Source organism: Ambystoma mexicanum, chromosome 9 (genome assembly GCF_040938575.1).
Source record: "Ambystoma mexicanum isolate Mex_15411 chromosome 9, UKY_AmexF1_1, whole genome shotgun sequence".
Taxonomy (NCBI): Eukaryota; Metazoa; Chordata; class Amphibia; order Caudata; family Ambystomatidae; genus Ambystoma; species Ambystoma mexicanum.
Genome location: NC_090931.1, coordinates 1,301,540,695 through 1,301,562,702, shown reverse-complemented (window position 1 = coordinate 1,301,562,702; position 22,008 = coordinate 1,301,540,695). Strand labels below are relative to the sequence as shown.

General features: G+C 44.7%; 1 protein-coding gene across 6 annotated transcripts in view; it reads left to right on the top strand.

The window, feature by feature from the left end:
- The window catches only part of KALRN (kalirin RhoGEF kinase), a 1,827,638-nt gene that overhangs the window by 663,661 nt on the left and 1,141,969 nt on the right, over positions 1–22,008 (top strand). For all 6 annotated transcript variants that reach the window (XM_069616662.1, XM_069616664.1, XM_069616661.1 and 3 more), the window contains exon 6: positions 5,679–5,801. In XM_069616662.1, the coding sequence (XP_069472763.1) occupies positions 5,679–5,801 (123 nt within the window). The remainder of the gene's footprint in view (positions 1–5,678; positions 5,802–22,008) is intronic.

Genomic DNA, 22,008 nt, shown 5'->3' with positions numbered 1-22,008 from the left:
CAACCTAATATGCTGTTTGAAGGACCTAATGCATAATAATACAAATGCCTATGAAAGAACATTAGCGCAGGCCCTATTGTAAGTCTTGGGGGTAAATAATATTTTGTTTAAACTGTTCCCCATTGTATGCATTCTATCTGACAGTATGTTTTGCAAGGGGTGTAATGCCCACCTTTCCTTTGCTAATACTAACTTTCATATGTGTATATGGAAATGTTGTGATGTTTTGGCACTGACGGCGATTGAGGTTTTTGAAGACCTGAAGGCTGATTTATGTCACATCCATGATTCTTGCTACCAGGGTCAGGAGGCGAAGGGGCCACTGGTGGCTGCTCCTCTTTGGAAAGCATTCCATTGAGAGTGCCCGAAACGCTAGGCCCTGCAGAAATATTGAACCCCTTACTGACCCTAATCCATCCCTTATCAATTTGACTGGATCTGAATTGGAGCCGAGACAGAGGCAGATTTTTTTGAACCTCTTTTCAGGTCTCTCCAGGCTCGGGAGAAGGTGTATGCCTTTGTTACCCAGGCCCAGCCTGTGAAGCAGCTTTAGTTATTTTGGGGTGTTGGCTGAGCGGTAGGTGTTTTGTGGCCCCTTACAGGGTCGGGAGGTTGGTGGTGTTTTCGACGCTGTGTCTATCCAACCCCTAATGCTGCAGTCACTGGAGTTGCTGGTGATTGTTTCATGGAATGTGGCGAGTATTACATCTAGAGTAGTTTGTTCAGAGACAGTCACTCTGAGGGGGCTGATATTGTTTTAATGCAGGCGACCTGGGCGTTGGAGGATGCTGGCTGATGGCCTACTCTGTAGCGGTGCAGAAATGTTCCAGGGGGAGTTGCCATGGAGGTCTGTGTATTCTGGCCCAAACCCATCCTGTGAGCTAATTATATCAGCTGGAACTCCCCTGCCCTTTTTTGCAGGCAGTGAGAATCCATAGGAGGGCTGGTTGGGATGTTTTAGTGGTAAATTTGAATAATAACCCTCATGCTGAATATAGTAAACATTGTTTATCAATGTTGCTTCTGTGATGGAGGGCCTGGTTTAGCTGGGTTGCTGTGAATGTTTTATTTCTTATTTTGGGGGGTGATTTTAATGCCAAATTGGGTAGTGGACCTGGTTGCGCTGTTCTTGATCCCTCTGAAGATGATTTGTCCGGTATCTTGCCACTCACTATGAGGGATACGAGAACCTGTAGTGACAGACTTGGGCTTTGGAAGCTTCTTTATGACTGGGGGTTGTGTTGGGCCAATGGTAGTTTCCCTGATGACATCCCAGGCAATTTTACATTTCCCTCTGCGTTTGGCTGCTTGTCAATTGATTACATTTGTGTCCCAGTATAATTTTGGGATTGTCTCTGGTTTTGGGGTGGTTGGTGATATATGCAGTGACCACTTTCCTATCCAGCTGGAGGTCAGACTGCAAGGCTGGTCTGTCTCTGCGGGCCTGACCTATAAGCCAGAGGTAGCCTCTGATGGCCGGAAGAGTCTGGCAAAATGGCAGACAGCGGATCATGAGACTCTGCTAAGGGACATAGTTGTAAGCAATTGGGAGGTATTTGAAAATATCCTTTCTAGTAATTCAGACCAGAGCATTATCGGGTCGGAATCCTTACTAAATGATTGACTAATCTCTCTGCCTCATTTACCAAGAAGTCTAGTAGAAAGACGGGAAGGTTGCATCCTGGGTGGTTTAATGCAGCCTGTCCAAAATCCACTAAGCACTATATAATGAAGCCCCGGGCGGCCTACAAGAAAGCCATTGCTGTCAGAAAATCTGAAATTGAAGCATGGTCGTGGGAAGAGTGGGAGAATTCTTCTGTCACTAATAATGCTAAGCTTTTTTGGGACATTGTAAACAATGGGCCGTTTTATAAATATAAGTTGAGTGGTGCCCTTATGGCGGTGGCGGACCAGGACTGGGTGGTCCATTATTCCTTATATAGTGGTTGATGGAAGGAGGTGAATATTGGTCGGTTAGTAGCCCTGGATCCCAAAAAGTTGTCTTCTGTGAGGGAAAATAAAATTATCTTTGCATTGGAGGAAATTCTGACATCTATAAAATGTCAAGGTAGGAATAAGGCCTCTGGCCCAGATAATGTCCCTGCCGATCTGTTTTTGGTGGAACTGGACCCTTGGGTGCCTATTTTGACTTTGGGTTTCAATGCTATTTTTGAAACGGGTACCCAACCTGTATACTGGTCCCGCATGGTGATTAATCCATTTTTAAAAAAGGGGTCAAGGGCCCTACTAGCATCGTATAGACCAATTTCTATTTTAGACAGTGTTTAAGATTTTGGGCAATGCTTTCTTGGGGTGGTTGGAGGCCTGGTTAGAGAGTACTAATGTTCTCACCCCTATCCAGCTAGGTTTTAGACCAGGGCTCGGAACGGCAGAGCAGGTCCTGAACCTTTATTTGGTGGCGGCACATTCTGTATTTATTAAGGAGGAGCCTATTTTTTTTGGCTTTCATGGATCTGAGCACTGCCCTTGACGAGGTCGATCGCAGCAAGTTCTGGAGTGTGCTCTGATCCAGGAACTGCCCTGGTACCCTGGTGGACCTCATGGGGAGACGTCCTCTCTCGACAGTGGCTTGTGTGCGGAGTGGGGCTCTTGGACACTGCACGCCATTTTTCGATGTAGAAGGTGGGGTGCGTCAAGGGTGTGTACTGGCCCCTTTGCTTTTTTGTTTATACATAAATGGTCTATATGACCATTTACTTAAATCCACCCAGACACTCTTAGGCTAGGCAATAGGCATCTCCCTTTACTGGCCTATGCAGATGATGCAGTTTTGTTAGCCCAAACCCCTGGAGCCCTACAGTGTTTTGTAGATGATTATTCTCAATTTCTGGACAAACTAGGGCTAAAAATAATGTCAAGAAATCGGCCGTTATGGTCTGCTCTAAGGGGAAGCGTCCGTCAAGGTTTCCTGCTATTTAACAAGGGGGAGTACATCCCTAGGGTGGACAATATTGACTACCTGGGGGTTAGATTTACTTCAATTTTGGTAACTGAAGCGCATGTTGAGAAGCAGACCTTGAGATTTAAGCAGGCAATTGGCAGGGTTACCAGAGCACTGGTGTAAATCAAAGCCGGTGGAGCTTGTGCTGCCGGTGGAGCTTGTGCTGCCGGTGGAGCTTGTGCTTAAGGTCTATAGGGCTAAAGCCGCTTCAGCGTCCAGGTATGAGATGGAGCTGCGGGGTTTCGGCAAGACTGAGTCTATAGAGATGGTTGAACACTTTTTAAAGAGTATATTGGGGTTACCTAGGTCGACACCTAACTTTGCGGTCCACCAAATATTGGGCTGTTGGTTTATGGATGACCTTGTTGCTTCTCAGCCTGTAAGTCACTGGTTTAGAGTTTGTGGGAATAGAAAGGCATTTTCGACCCAGGACCTAATCGGTTATCTGATCACACCTGAGGATTCCACGGCTTAGGTACATAAAGGCTGTGTTGGTGGAAACGGGAGTGGGCTAATTTTTTTATCCTTTAGACCTTACACCATTTAAAGTTGTAAAAAGTGTGAAAACCAGTGTACTCCAGTTTATTAGAGTGAAGAGAGATTTGCTGGAGACCACGAGGGCAGCAAATGGGAAACATTTGATTCTGGCCGCTGATCTCCAGAAGTACCAGAGTTGGGCTCCGAATCCCTCACAGTGAATTCTTGTTACCGGGGCCCCTTTCAGTTGTATTCATGTGAGAGCAGCGGTGGCATTTTGGTCCGGGGGGGAGAGGGGGGTGGATCAATCATGTTTGTTTTTTGATGCGCCGATTGAAGACTTGGCATTGTGTTCTGTTTTGCCCCGCATTCTCGTTAATAAGAAAGCCTACATTCGTTTGCAGGCCCAAGGTTTTCGATGTTATACGGAGGCCTTTTATTATCTGTTAGGGCTGCATGCAGTCCAGGTGTGGTGGGCGGTCATCTTTTTAAAGTGTGCCCTCTCTTTGAGAAATGTTTTACTAAGGTTGGTTTAAATCTGCACATGGTGATGTTTTTAGGGGGTTTTAAGCTTGTGCCACTAATTTTAATAATGTTTTAAAAAATTGTTTGTAATATTGTCGCTGATTGATATTGCAGTGTTTTTATGCTTTGCTCACCGAAACAAACTTTCATTCATTCAATTAAATGCATTTAAATGATATCCCATGATTTTGGCTGGCGTTTGGCCCTCTTCTCTGTTATACTACTGCAATGTCCTTTTTTTTTTTTTTAAATAATTCATGTCAAATGTATTCTCCCCGTAACACGCTTATTAGCCTACATTTTGCTTCGGGGCATGCAGATGATGACATTTAAATGGGTCATAATTCATAGTGCATTAAATTGCAAAGTGATTACATACAGGTGGATAGCTTATAAATTAATCTCTCGCCCAAGATATGGGGTCCAGCCTGTACTAGGCACGTGGAAGGGCTGAACTCAGTCCTTCGTTTAGAGCCCGATAAATTAACTACCATTAAATTGGGTAATAACACCCATTATTACCTCCCTTAGAAGTGAGACGTATATGGTATAAGGCGTTATACAACACCAACAATTATTTTTACAGCGGGCCTTAAAATTCATGTAACAAGCTACTACCCAGGCATAAAAGTCACTTGCCAGCTGGGATAATTAGCAGTTCTCCGAATGGGCACCGAACACAATGTCCTACTGGCCAAGAGTGAATGGTCACTCGCCAGTGGTGCGTGCACATTTTGTGGCCTGGTTAGAGTCTTGAAATAAATGTTGTATTTTATTTTGCAGAGCGCTAAAGCTATACAGTCTGGAAACACATCGTAATGTTCTCTACACGTTAATTTGGTTTCAGCATTGATTGCTGGAAGGTCACGTTCCCGTGCTCCCTATTTGATCAGTTCACGCCCATAAATATTCAGCAGAAACGCAGAGCCCTTTCATTAAATAGTTCTAGAGATGCATATATGAATGAAATTATGAAATTGACACCTAGGAATAGCTTCCATATCTGACTGGATGACCCAAATGTGTACGCTTTAGGACCTCGGGTTTATGCAATAGCTTCATTATTTAGCCATTTCCTGGATGTGATCTAATGAGGGGGCCTGTTTTCCAAATATTAAGTGCTCAGTAATCAATCAGATCATAGGCTTTTTAGTGATAAACACAAAAGGGATTCTGCACTGTGGAAAGTATGTCTGTCGACTGGAAAAAAGAACATTGGAACTAATTTGTTACATTGAAAGTGGGGGGGGAGACCCTCCAACCCCACCAATATTGCCTAACCCTAACTCACCATCTACATTTTGTTGGGGGAAGTTCGAGCAAAAGAACTGACTAAAACAATTCGACCAATTGTTGGTCGAGCTTAAGACACAGTGCCCCATAGTGGTAGTGTGATGTGCACTGTCAGTTTCTCAATAAGAGTGAGTCTGCGCCAGCAGCTGTGCACAGCGACTGGAAAACATGGAAGCAGTACATTGGAAGAGCCTGGTTTTAAATCAAAGGTGCCTATTTCTCAAATTAGTCTTTGAGGTAAATTGCCCTTCTATGCAACAAAAAAAAAGTTGTCTCGCCATGTTGTGGTTGTATCTCGCGACTGATCGCATTTTTCCAGTGTGTTTTGGGTAGTACTGCTGCATTTGTATCTTTGAGTAGATGCCTGGCTGATAAACGACTGTCTCCCTACCTCACTCGCCTTCTTTCTTTTCATACCCAGATGTTTGACTGGATCAGCCACAACAAGGAGTTGTTCCTACAGAGCCACACGGAGATCGGGGTGAGCTACCAGCACGCGCTCGACCTGCAGACGCAACACAATCACTTTGCGATGAATTCCATGGTGAGTGCTGAGACGGGTGCAAGGTGTGGCTAGAGCTAAGACTGCTTCCAGGGACCCTGGGATCCAGTCCTGGGCTTCCCTTTTTATAAAGTTCTGCCCTAGATGAATGAATGGATTCTGGGAACTCCTCCGTAGCATGGCACTGTGAAGTGAACTGCCTCTGTGCATGTGGTGTTTTAATCCAATCTGTTCAAATGAAGTGAACCAGCCCCTCATCACCTGTAATGCCAATTCAAGATGGACCTGCTTGGGTCATATGGTCCACCTAAATGTGCGCTTTCTGCACGAATCCTCCTGACTCGAAGTGTGAGTGACTGGGTTCATGCACTCGTGGAGTGCCCGGCTTATAACCTATAGGCTATAATCGCTGAAATGACGAATTGAAATTAAAAACATGAAACTGGAAATTCCCACAAACACCCAGACACCTGAGCTATCCTCTCGGGAGGATAGCTCAGGGGCAACGTGCTCGCCTTGGAAGCAAGACGACATGGAGCACCACAGGTTCGATCCCCGGGTCCGCGCTTAGAAACTTCTGGGTATTAAGCGCGTTATAAATAACCTATCATATCATTAGTGCATTTTCTAACGCTTCTGTGCATACCTGTTCAGCACCAGGGATCTGCCATAACAGGGGTCTGCAGCCAGAGGCTCACCAGATATTTTGGCCTACAGATCCCATGGTCACTAACCATTGTCTATGCTGGGCATGGCTGATGGGAAGTGAAGGCCCAATCATCTGCACAGCCACATGCGGCAGATCCCTGCCCCATAGCAATACCCCAGTGCTTGCCGGGATTGGGACAAGATCACACATGATGGTTTGAGTCGACACAAAAAAAAGACTTTAAGCACATCAGCTAATTGGAGACTAACCACATAGTGAACACGATGGTGCAAAGGAATACATCAATGTTAATAATAGTTGAGAATAAATCTGCCCAAAACCTCCCCCATTTCAATTTGCTCTGGCCCATAGGAGCACCCAGTGCGCGATCAGTAGCCACAAGTCTGTGATGATTACAGATGCCCCTTGCAAAACATTGCTAATTACAGACTGTAACACCACCCACAACACCTCTGGGGATCGGCACATATCATCCAGCTCCAGATCCCGATATCCTACCCCTTTACCATGCGTCCCATCCAGGGTACCGCTAGGCTACATAGATTACGAGTCCACACCTCCCACTATGATCTTGCCAATTGTACTTTAAAGACTGTCTGTCACACACAAACGCGAAAACCCATAATGACCTGTCCTTCCAATTTGAAAAACAATCCCGGGTGTCCCCTCAGTGCAACCTAGCAAACCAACAATACTGCACCTGATCAACACACCACATTCCAGAGAGTCCTCACAAATTCAAAGAAGCACTCCTAAATGTATGCTCACTTGGAGTGCATGCTATCAGGACCCATGACCTAATTCTAGACCAACAACTGGATCTACTAATCGTAACTGGAACCTGGCTGCACCAAGCCACATGCCCCTACTAGCACTGGCCATCTCACCAGGTTTCAACATTACAAGGACTGATAGACTCAATGCGCAGGGAGGTGGAGTGGCCATAATAGCCAAAACCAACCTGCAACTTAGATCCTGCCCATTTGACTCAATATAAATATACAAATTACTTCTTGTTAAATTTACAGTTAATCCAAAAACCACCATCAACATTTTAGTAATCTACAGAGCACCGAATAAGAACACCCACCCTGAAGTGAATATCCGACTTCTCCTCGCATCCCACCTCAAACCCAACACCAAGTTTATAATCCTTGGTGATATTAACTTAGGTTTTAATGATAAACTAGACCACAAAGCAAATGCATTTCACGCCTCGCTCTCGGATATGAATTTCTCCCAGCTAGTCAATGTCCCTACCCACAATAAGGGCAGAGTACTAGATTGGATACTCACACTAAATACTCCCATATCAATAGATTCCATTCTACTAGTTGATTGGACGGACCACCATCTTATTAATTTTACTCTTTCCAGCAATGAGAAACCCCACCACACCTCCTTTATACTGGACTTGGTTGAGTCAAGAAACACTTGGAATCTGACAGTAGATGGCCTCACCCCCATCCTGCAGGAAGCTCTCTCTGCTAACACCCCGGCTGCCTCGCAGACATCTATCATAAATGCCTAACTACCATTGACTCCTTAGTCCCACTTACAACTAAAACACGACACCCAGACAAACATTTAAATTCTTGGTTCAATGACGAACTTGTACTACTCAGCGGAATGAAAGGTCCTTGGAACACATCCATAAAAAAACCTGCACTACTGACACTGCTAATGCATTTGTAAAAGCAAGCCAAATATACAAAGCAGCCATTATAGCACACCAAGCTAACACCTTGAACACGTGTATCCGCAATGATGCCTCGAATTCTGAAGAGCTCTTTACAATCTCGACTAAAGCATGGTGTACCATCATCCAGAATGCTCTAGCCTCACAGATCCAAGTGCGTCAAGCCAAAATCGCCACCAAAAGAAAGCTATTGGCGAACAAAATCTCACCCCCACCTACCATTCACAAAACCAGTGACAACCCCAATACCCAATTCAAATTCACCCCAGTAAACCAAGACCAAGTTTTAGACACAATTTCCAAACTAAATCCCTCCATATGTAAAGGAGAGAGCTTCCCAGCACATCTAGTCAAATTGTGCGCCCCTACGGTCACACCCATCATTACCAATTTTGTCAATGCCTCTTTCAAGGAAGAATGAGTGACCCCGCTCCTAAAAAAAAAAACCATTGTTGGATGCGACAGTCCCTACCAACTATCGCCCCATAACTACTGTCCCCTTCTTGCTGAAAATAATCGATAAAATTGCATATTCTCAAATTCAATGTCACCTCAAACAAAACCGCCCCCTCGGAGCTCGGCAATCTGGCTTTTGGCCCAAACAAAGCACCGACATGGCACTTCTGGACCTTAAAATCCAGATGGATTCCATAAGAGACGCCAGCAAACTATGCATATTTCTGCTTTTAGACCTATCCGCTGCATTCGACCTAGTCGATCATGACAAACTATGTGCCAAACTAGCGAAGCAAGAAACCACCTCCTGGGTCAAATCCTTCCGTGCTGATCGAACATCCCGAGTCTCTCTCGGCAAGGAAGCCGCAGATCCCATCCCAGTACCAATAGGAGTCCCGCAAGGATCCGGATTGTTGCCTGCGCTATACATTGCGTATACTAAGCTACTATTTGCTGCCCTGGATGTCATCAATACTAACTTCGCTGATGACACCCAGATCCTTATTCCTATCACTGGCAATTATGACCAGGATACAACCATGATCAATAATATCTATGCAATAATTCAAAACTGGATGGCGATCAATACTCTCTGCCTCAATGATGAGAAAACTGAGATACTCATTGTGGGCTCCCCAACGAAAATCAATGCCCTCCACTCTGACTAATCAGCGATCAATATCGACGGTACCCCCATTCCAGTACTCAAGTAGGTTAAAACACTAGGTGTCTACTTAGACGCTAACTTAACAATCGCTAAATACGTTAATGCACTATCCTCGGCCACTTCCCACACATCCAAACTGATTGCATTAAGTCGTCCATTCCTCACACCGCACCACACCACACTAGCCAGGGCTCTCATCTTACTGTAATGTCCTACTGGTAGGTAGCTCAAACACCAACTTGGCCAAATTGCAATTGCTGCAAAATAAAGCACTGCAAGCAGCTCTCCGACTAAACAAATCCAACCATATCACCAATACCAGGAGGGAAGACCACTGGTTGCCCATAAAAGCCAGAATCATATTCCAATCACTCTGTGTGACCCATAAATGTCTCGCCAAAAAGGCTCCTACTTATCTCAACAATACGGTCACCTTAAACAAGACATCAAGAGTACTAAGATCAAACAAATAGGCACATCTCACTGTCCCACGCTGCAAATGCTCCAGAGCCGGGGGGGGGAGAGGGAGTAGCTTTCCAGTAATGGCTCCAAAAAAGTGGAATACACTTCCATTACACACTAGAAATGAGCCTTCTCACCAATGCGTCAAAAAGTCCTTAAAACCTGGCTCTTCAGCACATTCTAAGCCTCAGCACTGCCCCACTTTCTTCTTCCTACAGACAGGACCAGGCAACTCCCATCTTTGCCAGAGGTACCCACTCCACTGCTCTTATCCCCTCATCCTAATTATGTGTTGCCTGTACCTGACTGTTATGCATTGACCTTTATGTATCGGTAACCCCATGCTGACTGTTTGTAAAAGTATTCATCTTGAACTGTATCTGTTTATACAAAGCTGCCTGTAACTACGCCGCGGCACCCATGGGGTTGGGCATATAATAAATGCAATAAATAAATACATGTTAGAAAATGTTGCATAGTCCATCCATAAGTGGACTTGAGGGCTGGTGTGTGGCAATCGGAGTATCAACAAAATGTGGGTAAATGACCCATGCTCACTGAATCCGATCTTAAGTTAAACTGCATTCAAGGCTGCAAGTGGACCTTGTCACGTGCAATACCTTGAGTAAAGCCTGGCTTTTCAGCTGGCAGCACTGTCAATTCTGGGCTTTGACATTCTGTCTGCTTTTTCATAAGTATGTCCCTGCCAGCCACCTCGTGCATTGTGCCATCTCCTAAAAAGCAAGGTTTGGCTGAAAGTCTGAGAAATGATATGGGGCCACTTGCTGTCTACGCTTATCGGAATTGGAATAACATTGGAGTGTTGTATAGTTTTCCGAAGAATTAGTCAAGCCAGGGAATAACACATCAGGAAGGAGCAGAATTGCATTTAAACGCGACAGGATGTACAGTTTCTTAAAAGTAGCGTCATTTGAAAACCCTCTTTGTGGAAGTCACATGGTATGTATGACCTTTGACTTCTGAATGGCAATGAAGCAAGTGACATCACACGAGCTCACCCCAATTACAGGACATTGATGTTCTTTTAAACAATCTTGGGATCTAAAGAGAATTGTGTTGTGGGCCCTGCAGGGCACGATGGAGCAGTGTACAAGGTGGCTGGGAACTGGGGAGGGAGTGGCTGGATGAACATTTGAGACTGAATCTAGAAGAGGAGTATGCTTGAGGAATGGGGGTTCGTGCTGGAGGGGAATGTATGGCATGGATGGCACGCCGGGCTAGGGTGCAAGGCATTGCTGCCAAGTGTCTCCATGTCATATATGACCTCTTGAGCCATTCCTAATCTTCCACAAAGTATTCTTGGAATTGTTTTGTTTTACCTTTTGCAAACATGGGCCTGCAAGCATCATCGTGAGAAGCAAACAATCAGGATTGGCTCACTGGTGTCGCTCCTGACCACAGGCTACTTGACATTGCTGGTGGATCTTCATCTAGCGATGAATTTCATTTGGAACTTAAGCCTGCAATATGTTAATGAACACAACAGTCCTGTCAAAGTGAAAGGCTGTCTTACTTTAAGACGGTTCGTTGACTAAATCACTTGAGTTGTAGAGAAATGAATGTGGGTGAAACACATCACCATAGGTGGTGGCAGGTGCACTGCCCCTAGAGCGTTTGAAATTGGGCTAAGTTGTCAAATGTGAAAACTGGCAACCGACCTAGTCCCTGCTTTCGACTTAGCAAGCAACATTGTTTGAACCAGGGTTCAATCTCTCTCTCTCTCTTTCTCTCTCTCTCTCTCTCTCTCTCTCTCTCTCTCTCTCTCTCTCACACACATACACTCTCTCTCACACACATACACTCTCTCTCTCACACACACACACACTTATAGTTGCCATCATGATCCATTCCTTTCTGAAGGTGCTTATCCAGACCTGTTTTTTTATATTTGCATTCTCTGTAGACTTGAGTTGTATAATGGGAAACGCAGAACTACACAATCCAAGAATGCAAAGAAAAAAGGACTGTGTGAGCACCTACAGATTAGAAAGGATCAAGTTGATAATTTTGCATTATCTGAGCCCTTCCCTAAGCTATGGCCCAAAACGTAGTCTTGATGTCAGTGCTTTGGCACCTGCTGGTTTAGGCCTGTATAGCAAGATGACTGCATTGGCCGTGCCAGACTTCAGCCAGCTCCCAAACCAGACCTAACGGGTCAACAAGTTGACTCTCGACTCTGTAAATAGTGTTGTACCTTTTAACATTGCCCGTCAAACATGTTGAATCCTGTGGCAATTCTTGTGTTTTTCGAAAAAGAATATGAAGGAATCCATCTTGTGAACTTGGCATCAGTTTCCCTTTCCATTAATGAGGAAGCGCAGAACAGCAGCTCGCTCGTTCTTTGAATAATTGATGCTCCACTCCCAGATGGTCCATCCTGAGGACCTGAGCAGATGTTGCACATGTGAAGTTCTGCACTATGGCAAGTGAATGCCCGGGGTTCCTGGGACATGCCCAATCCCTAGACTTGGCTTCCGTCCAGGCTTGTATTTACCTGTGCACTGAAGTCTTGTCTGAAGTGAGAGCCCTGCGTTCGATGCTTCGTCCTGTAGCGAGCTCTTGGATAACAACGTTAGGTTATATTGATGCTTCCTTATAAAATACTCTTGAAAAGTAGTCTGTTGTAGTTTTGCCGGATGTATGCTACTACAAAGAATCTTCTAGGAAGACCAGCCTGAAGTCCAGGCAACGAGTAGCCCAGGTTTAAGGGCATGATACATACTAATGCATTCCCAGAAGTCTCCATGTGCTTGGGGGTATACGGTTTCCCTCCTGGATTTTTAATTTGATAAATTATTGGTTTCAGGCAGTTACAATCCAGTTATGCAATTAACATTGATAACCAAAAGTATAACAAAATGTTTTAGTTTGGTACATGAAAGCTCTCTTATGATACAAATAAACAGTGTCCCTGTTACATGGAGCCAGCTGTTCACCTTCTACACCTCATGACAATCATAGTTACTGATCTGGTAAAATGTAATGAACCGTTTAGAAACTATCTGAGTTACACATGATAAACTGCATTGTAAACCTTTGGTTTACATTTGGTTTACAGATGCAGGGTTCGAAATTGTGAGGCACTGGGAGCTATTTAGCTCCTGCTTGTGGCCTAGAAGAGCCTACTTAACTAGACACAAGCAGCGACCAGGGGCTACTTTTTGGCTCCGCAGGTGAACTCTTCCTGAACAAGCACACATTCGTGAAATTAAATGTGTGCCTTTGGAACAAGCTGTAAACAAACATTTAGACACAAAGATACATTTATAGCATAACGGGTCATAAATAATGGCTGACGTGATCGCTATATACTGGTTCCTGCTTCCCCAGTGGTAGCTGCTGGTCACTGGTTAATGTTGGATACCCAGGAGCTGCTTTTAGTTCCTGTTTATCAAATTTTAATTTTGACCCCTGCAAGATGACCAAAGTAACTAGCTATGCAAGTCCAGTTGGACCTCATGTTCAGGGACTTTGCTAATATTTGGTACGCCATCTTCCACAAACCACGAGTACTTAACACACCTTATGTACACAATGATGACAAAACCCAGATCATTATTTGTCAAATTTTGTAAACTTTTACAAACTGAATGTATGCATACCATTTAAACATGGAGTCAACATTCTGTTTAGCAAAAGTTTGATTTTAGGAAACCTTTGTAAACCGAATAGATGCTGAAGTTAACATTTTGTTAACCATATCTTCAGTTTGTAAATGTTTGCAAACTGGCTAGGTTGTGTAAGAAACCTGAGGGCGTCCTCACATCTACTCCCCATGGGTCCTATTCTCAGGTGGCCAGGGAAAGGCCAGAGCTTTTGGATTCTGACCCTGGGGGTGGATAAGTGAGGCAGGATCACCTGCGTGGAGGGTCCTTGGGGTTTGGGGAGAGGACATCCTTGGGGGAGACCCAATATTCCCCCTTCCCATTCCATGATGAACCCATAATCCCAGGCTTGTTTATGGGATATTGCTACCCCTTTCCCCTCTTTTCCTTTAGCCAGGTTAACAGCTGACAATATTATCAATCTAGAAATAACAGGATGAGAATGAAAGGGAGGTGGATTAATAGCAAGACTTGGTATCCCCCTTCTACTTCTGATAAACAAACTCACCCTTCGCCGGTCCTTAATGGCTATTGTATCACATCGCCCCACATTTTCCATTATTCAACCCACTATGGTACTGGGACGAGGAAGAGGGAACTAAGACTGGTGAACACTAGTAAGTTATTTCACCACTCTAGTACTGAGATGAAGAAGAGGCCAGCAGAGAATTGTAAAGGTCAGGCATGTCCTTTTTAACTATGGTCAGGCAATTGGACTAAATGACCACCACCTGTGGTCACTTGGTGTAAGCCCCATGGATATGAAAGGGCAGGCTGTTCACATAACAGAGTGGCACAGAGGATGCACAGCAGGGTGGAGTGTGGAGTTGGCTAGAGCTGGCATACTGGAGAGAAAAGAGCAGGAGACACGAGTACAGAAAGCCGCGTCAGGCAAGGACCAAAGACGCTTGGGCCAAGGTAGACTCCGAGAAGGTTAGAAAGTTCTGTGCACCCTAGGCGCAAGAAGGAGCTGTGAATCGCTGAAGTACTCTGGTTGTCACGGACATGCAGGAGAGCGACCTGCAATCTCCTCAACCTCTGCGAGAGAAGAGCGGAGACTGGAAGCTGGAAAGGCACCTTGAAGAAGGGAACAACGCTGATGGGAGCTGCCGCCTGAAGCTGGTGAGTGCAGATGGGAAACACTCATACCGGGGTGCTCCGAAAACCAGCAATAAGCCTTTCTTGACTGTCCAGGGTTGTTAATACGGTTAAATACGGAAGCGGGTGCTTACATTGTGACATTAATTCAAGACAGTTTCAAGAGAGAAACTGATTGATTTTATAATATCAAACGAACTGAAAACGTTATTGAATCTCTTACAGAATTCAAACAACATGAAAGTATGATTGAATATGAGTTTCTGAATGCTGCGCAGCGATAAAGCAAACAATGAGCATGTTGTGAGTGCAACAAAAGCAACTTTATGCAGGTGGCAAATACCACAGAGTGAATTGATTGAAATACAAGTATTGGCAAAGCAAGTCAAATCCCAAGAAGGGTGTGAGAAGAAAAAACAGTATTGACACAAGCCAACTGGTCAAGGGACTACAGGTTAAGAGGAAACTTGGATTGGCAGGAGCCACAGAAGCAACAAGAGTGTAACCTAGTGAAGGTTGATCAAGCTGGCCACGATAAAGTGTTAGAGGAAAATAATACTGGCACAAGAAATACTTTTCACGGTGAAAGAAAAATGGTGGACAATTGTTGATAATGCATATGGAAAAGGGGTATCTGTTGTGTGACCTGTGATGGGTGAACCGTGTGGTCTGACAACAGCGCCTAGACCCCGTGCCCTGCATGAAAAGCAAGTGAAAGGAGTCAAGAGAGTGAATCTCAAAAAGAGCAAGTCAATGAAAAAATACATGGAATGGCTTGTGTTGTAACAGACGTGCATTGGTGAGCCGGTGAAAAACATTATAGTTAGAGGGTTGGAAAGGATCCCGATCATGTGTGAACTGTTTTGTTTTGAACTTTGAAACTTTTGCTTTGGACTTGGGAAGCGAACCCGCGAGTGTTGTGCAACGGCTTTGAACTTGGGACGGGGAGCTGAAATGTAAGCCAAGCGCTGGAAGAAGCCCAGAACTTTATTTGGAACACTATTTCTTTTATTGTTGACATCCCTACACATTGTTTGTCAGGGCAAGCATAGGGTTTGGACACAGACAGGCTAAGTTGAACTTCCTGACTTAGACTTTCTTTAGTTTCTTTAGGTAGGGAAATATCACCTTAGAATATGGCAATCCTAACTTGAATCTGTTGTCTGTGTCCTGCTTCATGATGCCTTCATAGCCGACAAAAGCAGGAGGGGCAGGATTGGCGGAATCGGAGTGCCCCTCGGATTCTGCACCACCACTCTTTCCACACAACTGTAGCAGCAGGGAACTGGCATTTTAAAATGAGTTAACTGGACAAAGCCTAACCTTACTGAGCAAACACAGCTGTGCTTATTGGAACTTGCAATTGTACTGCGGGTGTAAGTCCATAAGAAGATGAACATTATGGGTGATTGCCTTACATTTTCAAGCATAGTGTGAGTTTGTGCATATCCAAACTAAAGTAAAGAACCCCGCCAGGATCTGCATCTGCCCATAGATCTAATGAGGAACTTCAAAAGTACGAATCATTATTGAAAAAGATGGCTTTTTTATTTTTATCCAAACCGCGAGAGCGAATCTATTTCCTGTCAAAGCTGATCCCACAACGTCATGCCCATTGCTGAAAAGCATCTATCTCCACATTGACAGCAACAAGACCATGGGACCAATAACCTATTGTCCTCTGAATGTAAAGACCTAGTAGGATAGTAAAGAGAAATGTTCATACAGAATAAAGTGGAGCCAAATCATGGATTCTCTTATAGATAAGACTGAGGACCTTAAAAATAACCCTCTGTTGGACTGGCAGCCAGTGTAGTGGTCTTCGATGAATGGACACTGAAGCAAACCTTGGAAGGTTGAAAATCAAACACACCGCAGCATTTTGGATCACTTGAATTTTCTGTAAAAGATTGTTAGAATTACCAGCATAAAAGGCATTGGCATAGTCCAAGTGTAAATTAATAAGTGCACCTACAACCAACGTGTGAAAATCATTAGGGATAACATGCTGGGTCTTTACAAGTAGAAAAGTCTAAAGAAAGAGTCTTGAGACCTCTTTGTCTTGTATAGTAAGGGATAGATTTGCGCCCCCAAATAAACCTTTTTTTCTTGACCGCATTAGCATAAGAAGTAGTTTTATCAAAAAGGACAGAGGTGGCTGGGACACAATGCGAGTCCTCAAGCAAAACCAATGGACCCAGCAACATGATCTCTGTTTTGTATGTATTCAGTTGGAGACCATTACAGGTCATCCATTGCCAAATTGATTCTAAGCATTTATCTAGTACACAGACATTCTCTGGGGGTTAAGTGGCTTTGACATTAATCCAGGCATCAACAGCATACAAATAATGTGTAGCTAACACGTACAGAGAATAGTCCTCAGTGGGCAATTGTAGATATTAAATAGCAGAGGAGACAAGGAGGAGCACTGCGGAACGTTGAAGTTGACCAGAGCTTGGTTGACAAAACAAAATACTGTCCGAACTTCACCAGTTGATATCTTTCTGTAAGGAAACCTGTGAACCAGGCTACTGTATAGTCAGTCATTCCAGTTACATTCTATAATTGGGACAGCAGTATAGTATGGTCCACTGTATCAAAAGCCACTGATAAATCCAACATGACCAATAGAGAGAATCGACCAGAATCTGCAGTAACGAAGATGTCACCCCATACTATAACTAATGCTGATGCAGTACTGTACTTTTTGCTGAAACACAATTGACCTGCATTCAGAATAACTTTTTGTTCATTAGCACCATGGGAAGGCGCGCCAGCCATTCAGAAGGCAAGGAACGCGGACTGCAAGTGTCAGTCCGCGTTCCAAGCCGCCTGATAGCCGGTTCCCCGCCACCCATCTTCCCCCACCAACCCGACTTTTATTTTCCTCCCTCCCCCAATCCCACTTAACCGATTGCTGCGGTGGCGGGACCCGCTGCCGCAGCTCCTGCCGCTCTGGACCGGACCGATTGGCCGCTATGGAATTAGAGGCTCCATACTGTTGGCTTAGGTATACCAGAGGGACAGGTGGGGTGGGGGTTACACTACAAGCTCACCATTCCAGATCCCAGGGCCAAACAAACCCTCCCCCAGTACACAGACAGGACTCAGCCATGGGCAAGTTAGAACTGTTGTTTATTACACAAACAGACAAGGATCATACAGGACATTTGAAATCTCCCAGACTCAAGGCTCTTAAGGCGATGTCAGGCCATTTTGTTTGATTTCTACGTCATAACATGGGGTTGTTCCCCAAAAAGCTATGAGAAGACGGGATTGGGTAGTTGGGGTGGTAGTGCCTATGCATGACACCTATAGATACTACTCTATTGGTCCTCGCATGTTGGGTGGCTTGCTTGCCCCTTCCCCAAGGAACTATCTATTACATTGTTGCAGGGTTACCATTAGCCCTTGCCCTCTGCCATCCACCTCTGGATTTCTGTTCCCTGATTGGCAGGAGCTGGTCTCCCTAGGCCTAGGACCCAGCTATGTTCTCAATGCCCCTTCTCGAGGTGATGGTAAAGACTGTGTTCCCAATGTAACCGTCAGGGCCACCAATTCTGCCTGTGAGAGTGCCCTCAGTGTTGCAACGTTGTTAAAGAATCCATACTTCACTTCGTGCCTGTGTTGCTGAGAACCGTTCGTCTTCCCTCCGTGGGTGAAAGACCATTGTCTGGCTCGGCCACATCACGTGATGGAGGACTGCGAAATCGAGCTTTCTGATTTGCAATTTATGAGGCTTTATTCTGCTCTTCTGCAGATGGCTTTGTCTCTTAGCTTTGGAATGTGCGGTTTGCCTCTGACCTTGGCTATAAGCCCTGGCTTGCTGTTGTGTGCGGTCTAGTTCTGCTTTTCTTTCTCTCGGCCTGTGGCCTTATGTTAACCTCATTTTAGCTATACTATGATTTCTATATATCTATACCATGCTATGTTTCCTATAGGTTAGTATTCAGTTCTTCCAGGCTACTGATGCAAGCCTGTAGTTCCATTGGGTAGTTGCGATAAGCGCCTGCAAGCTTGCTCTGCCTCTCTTCCTTTGCCTTGTATTCATTGTTTCTGCACTTGGCTAATGAGTGAAATAATAAAAGCTTTTGACGGTATGTATATGTATCTGTCCTCCATCTACAGAATGGTGTAAGCACGTTCTTTGTGTGAGCACGTGTGTCTGTGCAACTTTGTGCATGGCTGCGAGTTTGCTTCATGACTAACGTTACTATGTCGTGGTATCACTAATGACGTCGGCACAATGGTTTTTCCGTTGTTGGTCAATCTGATCCATTGAGGCATTTTTGGATCCATGATCAGAGTAGTGGCACCTTTATCCATAAAGACATTGACTGGATATGGTTGAATGGCTTGTCTAAGAAAATATCTGTTTGCATATGTGGATGTCACTGGCCCTCCTGGGGGCTATCCAAACAGTGAGCTGCTTTGTGTGTTCTTGACTCTTCGGGCTGTCATGCTCATCGGGTGAGGATGGGCATTCCAGAAACCCTCTCTTCAATACAGAGACCCGTCTTCCTATTCCATTGCAGCCATGTTGGTATAGTATTTTCACTCTGAAAACGGGACTGCACCGGGCATCCCGTTCGCGGAGAGAAAATATTTTACAGTAAAAAAATAAAATAATTAGCACCCGTGTGGCAAACTACATGGGTGCTAAATGCGATATGCCCTGAGGTGGTGGGCTCACCCTGTATGTAATGTCCCGCCACCCTTGTTAAGGGACCCTCTCCACACTTGGGCCGTTAACTTGGGCAGTGGGCCATTACCTACAGGGTCAGCCCGCCACCTCGGGGCATATCGCCATTGGCACAGTGCATATTGCCTCAAAATATTCTCGAGGCTGGATAGTATTTCACGATTTGTAGCTAACCAAGGAGCAGGCGCAACAGGGTAGAGGTTGCTAATTTGAGAAGGGTCTATATTAGAAGTTTTACATAGCAGGGAGATTACCAATGATTTAAGGTTTACAGGCCATGATCCCTCGACCAAAGAAAAGATTAGCCAGTTTGGAAACAAAAATATTGAGGCTTGAGGCAAAGTGGCGAGCAGACGTAGCTGGATAAACAGGCCAGCAAACTTTTGATTAATTTCAAGGCCTCTTCCTCTGAAACATTGCGAAGTTGAAAAATAGTGTTGGGAGAAAGCCCCTGGGTAGAAATCACCAAGGTTAATGAAACCTGTTCTTCCTTCTGCTTATGTTGATTGGCCGTGACTTTGGAAGTGAAAAATGCATTGCACCTTTTAACCAGATGCGCAGAAGCCATAGAAAGTTGCATGCGATACTCGTGTGAGGCTAAATTGTTTTATAATGGTGAGAAGTTCTTTAGGTTTATTGCCAGCTGAATAAATTGGGTTATGAAAATAGCCAGATTTGGATGTAATGATGGCTTTTGTAAACTCAACATCCTGGGCCAGAGAGAAAGGGGCAGAGACTCCTATGGCACCACTTTTCGCCTTCTTTCTTAGGTCTTGTTTGAGGGTCTTTAGGCTGGAGTAGGACCAATGTTTAAACGTGCCCTATTGTTAAACATCCGAAGAGGGGCAAATTGGTTGACTAAATATTGGAGCACTGAAATAAAATGTTTCTCAAACTTTAAAACTCTGGTTGTGTAGCAATTTACATCTCTTGCAAGTGGTGAGGGATGGGTGGGTATTGAACAGTGCCTTTTCAGACCTCATTTTGAATGAGCAGGAATTGTTCTGTTTATTCGACTTAACCGTGAATCGGGCGGTAAAAAAAATCATACAAAGGGGTCACTCCATGACACAGGTGATGTAATGACATTCATTGGTAATAGTAAGGTTCATGTGAATGAGAAGATCATGGCAGTGACCAGCCCAGGCGAGAAGAGGTGGCAATTGCATAGATTTAAGCATGGCCATATTCATGGTCTCGCACTTTAATGGAGTGAAATATTAAAACCACCCAGAACCAATAGCTTCGCATGGAACTCAACAGAAAGGCGTACATAACCTGTGCAAATATTCTTTGTCAATCTCACAGCACCTCAACGCCTCTTCCACCCCTGGTTTGATCAATTTCCCCCCTCGCCCCTAAGAATCGTGTGCATTTTGGTTTGTACCGACCCATAAAAAGAGTGCAAGAAAGTGCTCGTTTATTAATTGCTCCAAATGTGTAAACCAGTGTACTTTACATCGCTCTGAACACTTTTCCTAAAGAAAGTGTACTTCTCAAAATGTTGTGTAAACACCAGGCCAACATCTCTACAAAATGTTTGCAACGTTCTTGTGAAAGGTTGATCATCTTTCTTCCATTGGGTACCATTGTAAACGGGTTCCAAATATAATTTACACTCCTCTAAATTGTGTCAGCAACAAGCAAACATTGCATTTTTAAATTACTTGCAACATTGTTGCAAACTGCTGTACATCTTGTCAAACGGCCTGCAAAGCATTTGCAAACCTTTTGTACCATAGTCTCGATCTGCTCTACGAACATGCGCAAAGCATTGTGAACATTAGGTTTTGACAGTAGTTTAAATTGCTATAAAAGATTTGCAAACCTAATGTACCAGGCTTCTCATGCATAAATCCTCCCTGGTATTTTAAGAATTACATTAAAGATGCCAATTGGACTCGTGCCATCAGAAGCAGCTTTATCGGTTTCATGATGTCTCGTCACAGTCCCGGTTTGTGAAGCCGTTCCCTCGGGCCCAGCTTTCTCTGCAATCAATCCCTGTTCTCTCCCTCACACACCCCATCTCTCCCTTCTTCTGCGGGAGAGACCCCAGCAAACTTCGATCCTAAAGGCCCTGCCCAGTTCTAGGTTCACTCTTGTAACTCCATCCTCTTCCTCTGATTCGAAAGTGTGCATTTTGGAACTTGTAGTTTTGTTTTTTTCATGAGGTAGGTGGCGCTTTTAGAGAAGACCACTTGCAAACACCTGGTCACTGGTGCTTAGCTTTTTTTGTGATTGGTCACCACTTGAAAATATATCATTTTGTTTGTTGTAGGGCTTTAAATAGTGCTACCATGGTGCCTTCTGGATGTTGCGGAACACTCTCAGACTTTTCTGCATGTTGAAAGGCCAGAACAAGGAAAGGCTGACGGAGAAACCCTGCACCACAGGGAGTGTGCTGGGGCTTGGGCCAGTGAGGATACGTGCTTGGCCTTAGGACACTAGCTTGATGTCTCTGTCGCCGAGTAGTGAGAGCAGTTCAGAGGCACTGTCTGTGATGCCACTTTGATGCACACACGTGTGGCATCAAGTTCTTGAAGAGCCGCCAGCATTAACCCCAGGTTTGCTCATCATTCATGCCTTTGCCAGCCCTCCTCTAATGTATGATGCGTAAAAAAAGATGGTTGCTCTGGATAGGTGAAAGGCCTGTCCAAGTTGGGGTGGGAGGTCTGAGGGTGCTAAAGAGGCTTGGAACTCCTAAGGCTTGTGAGATTGAACTTCCCTGAAGGTGATCTGACTAGAGGGTGAGAAGATCTAGGGTTGCCTGAGCAAGCAGAGCGATTCAATCCCTAGGTTCATAGTGAGGTGGGGAGACTGTATCCCCGAGACTGGGGCAGAGCAAGCAAGGTGTTATAGCACCATC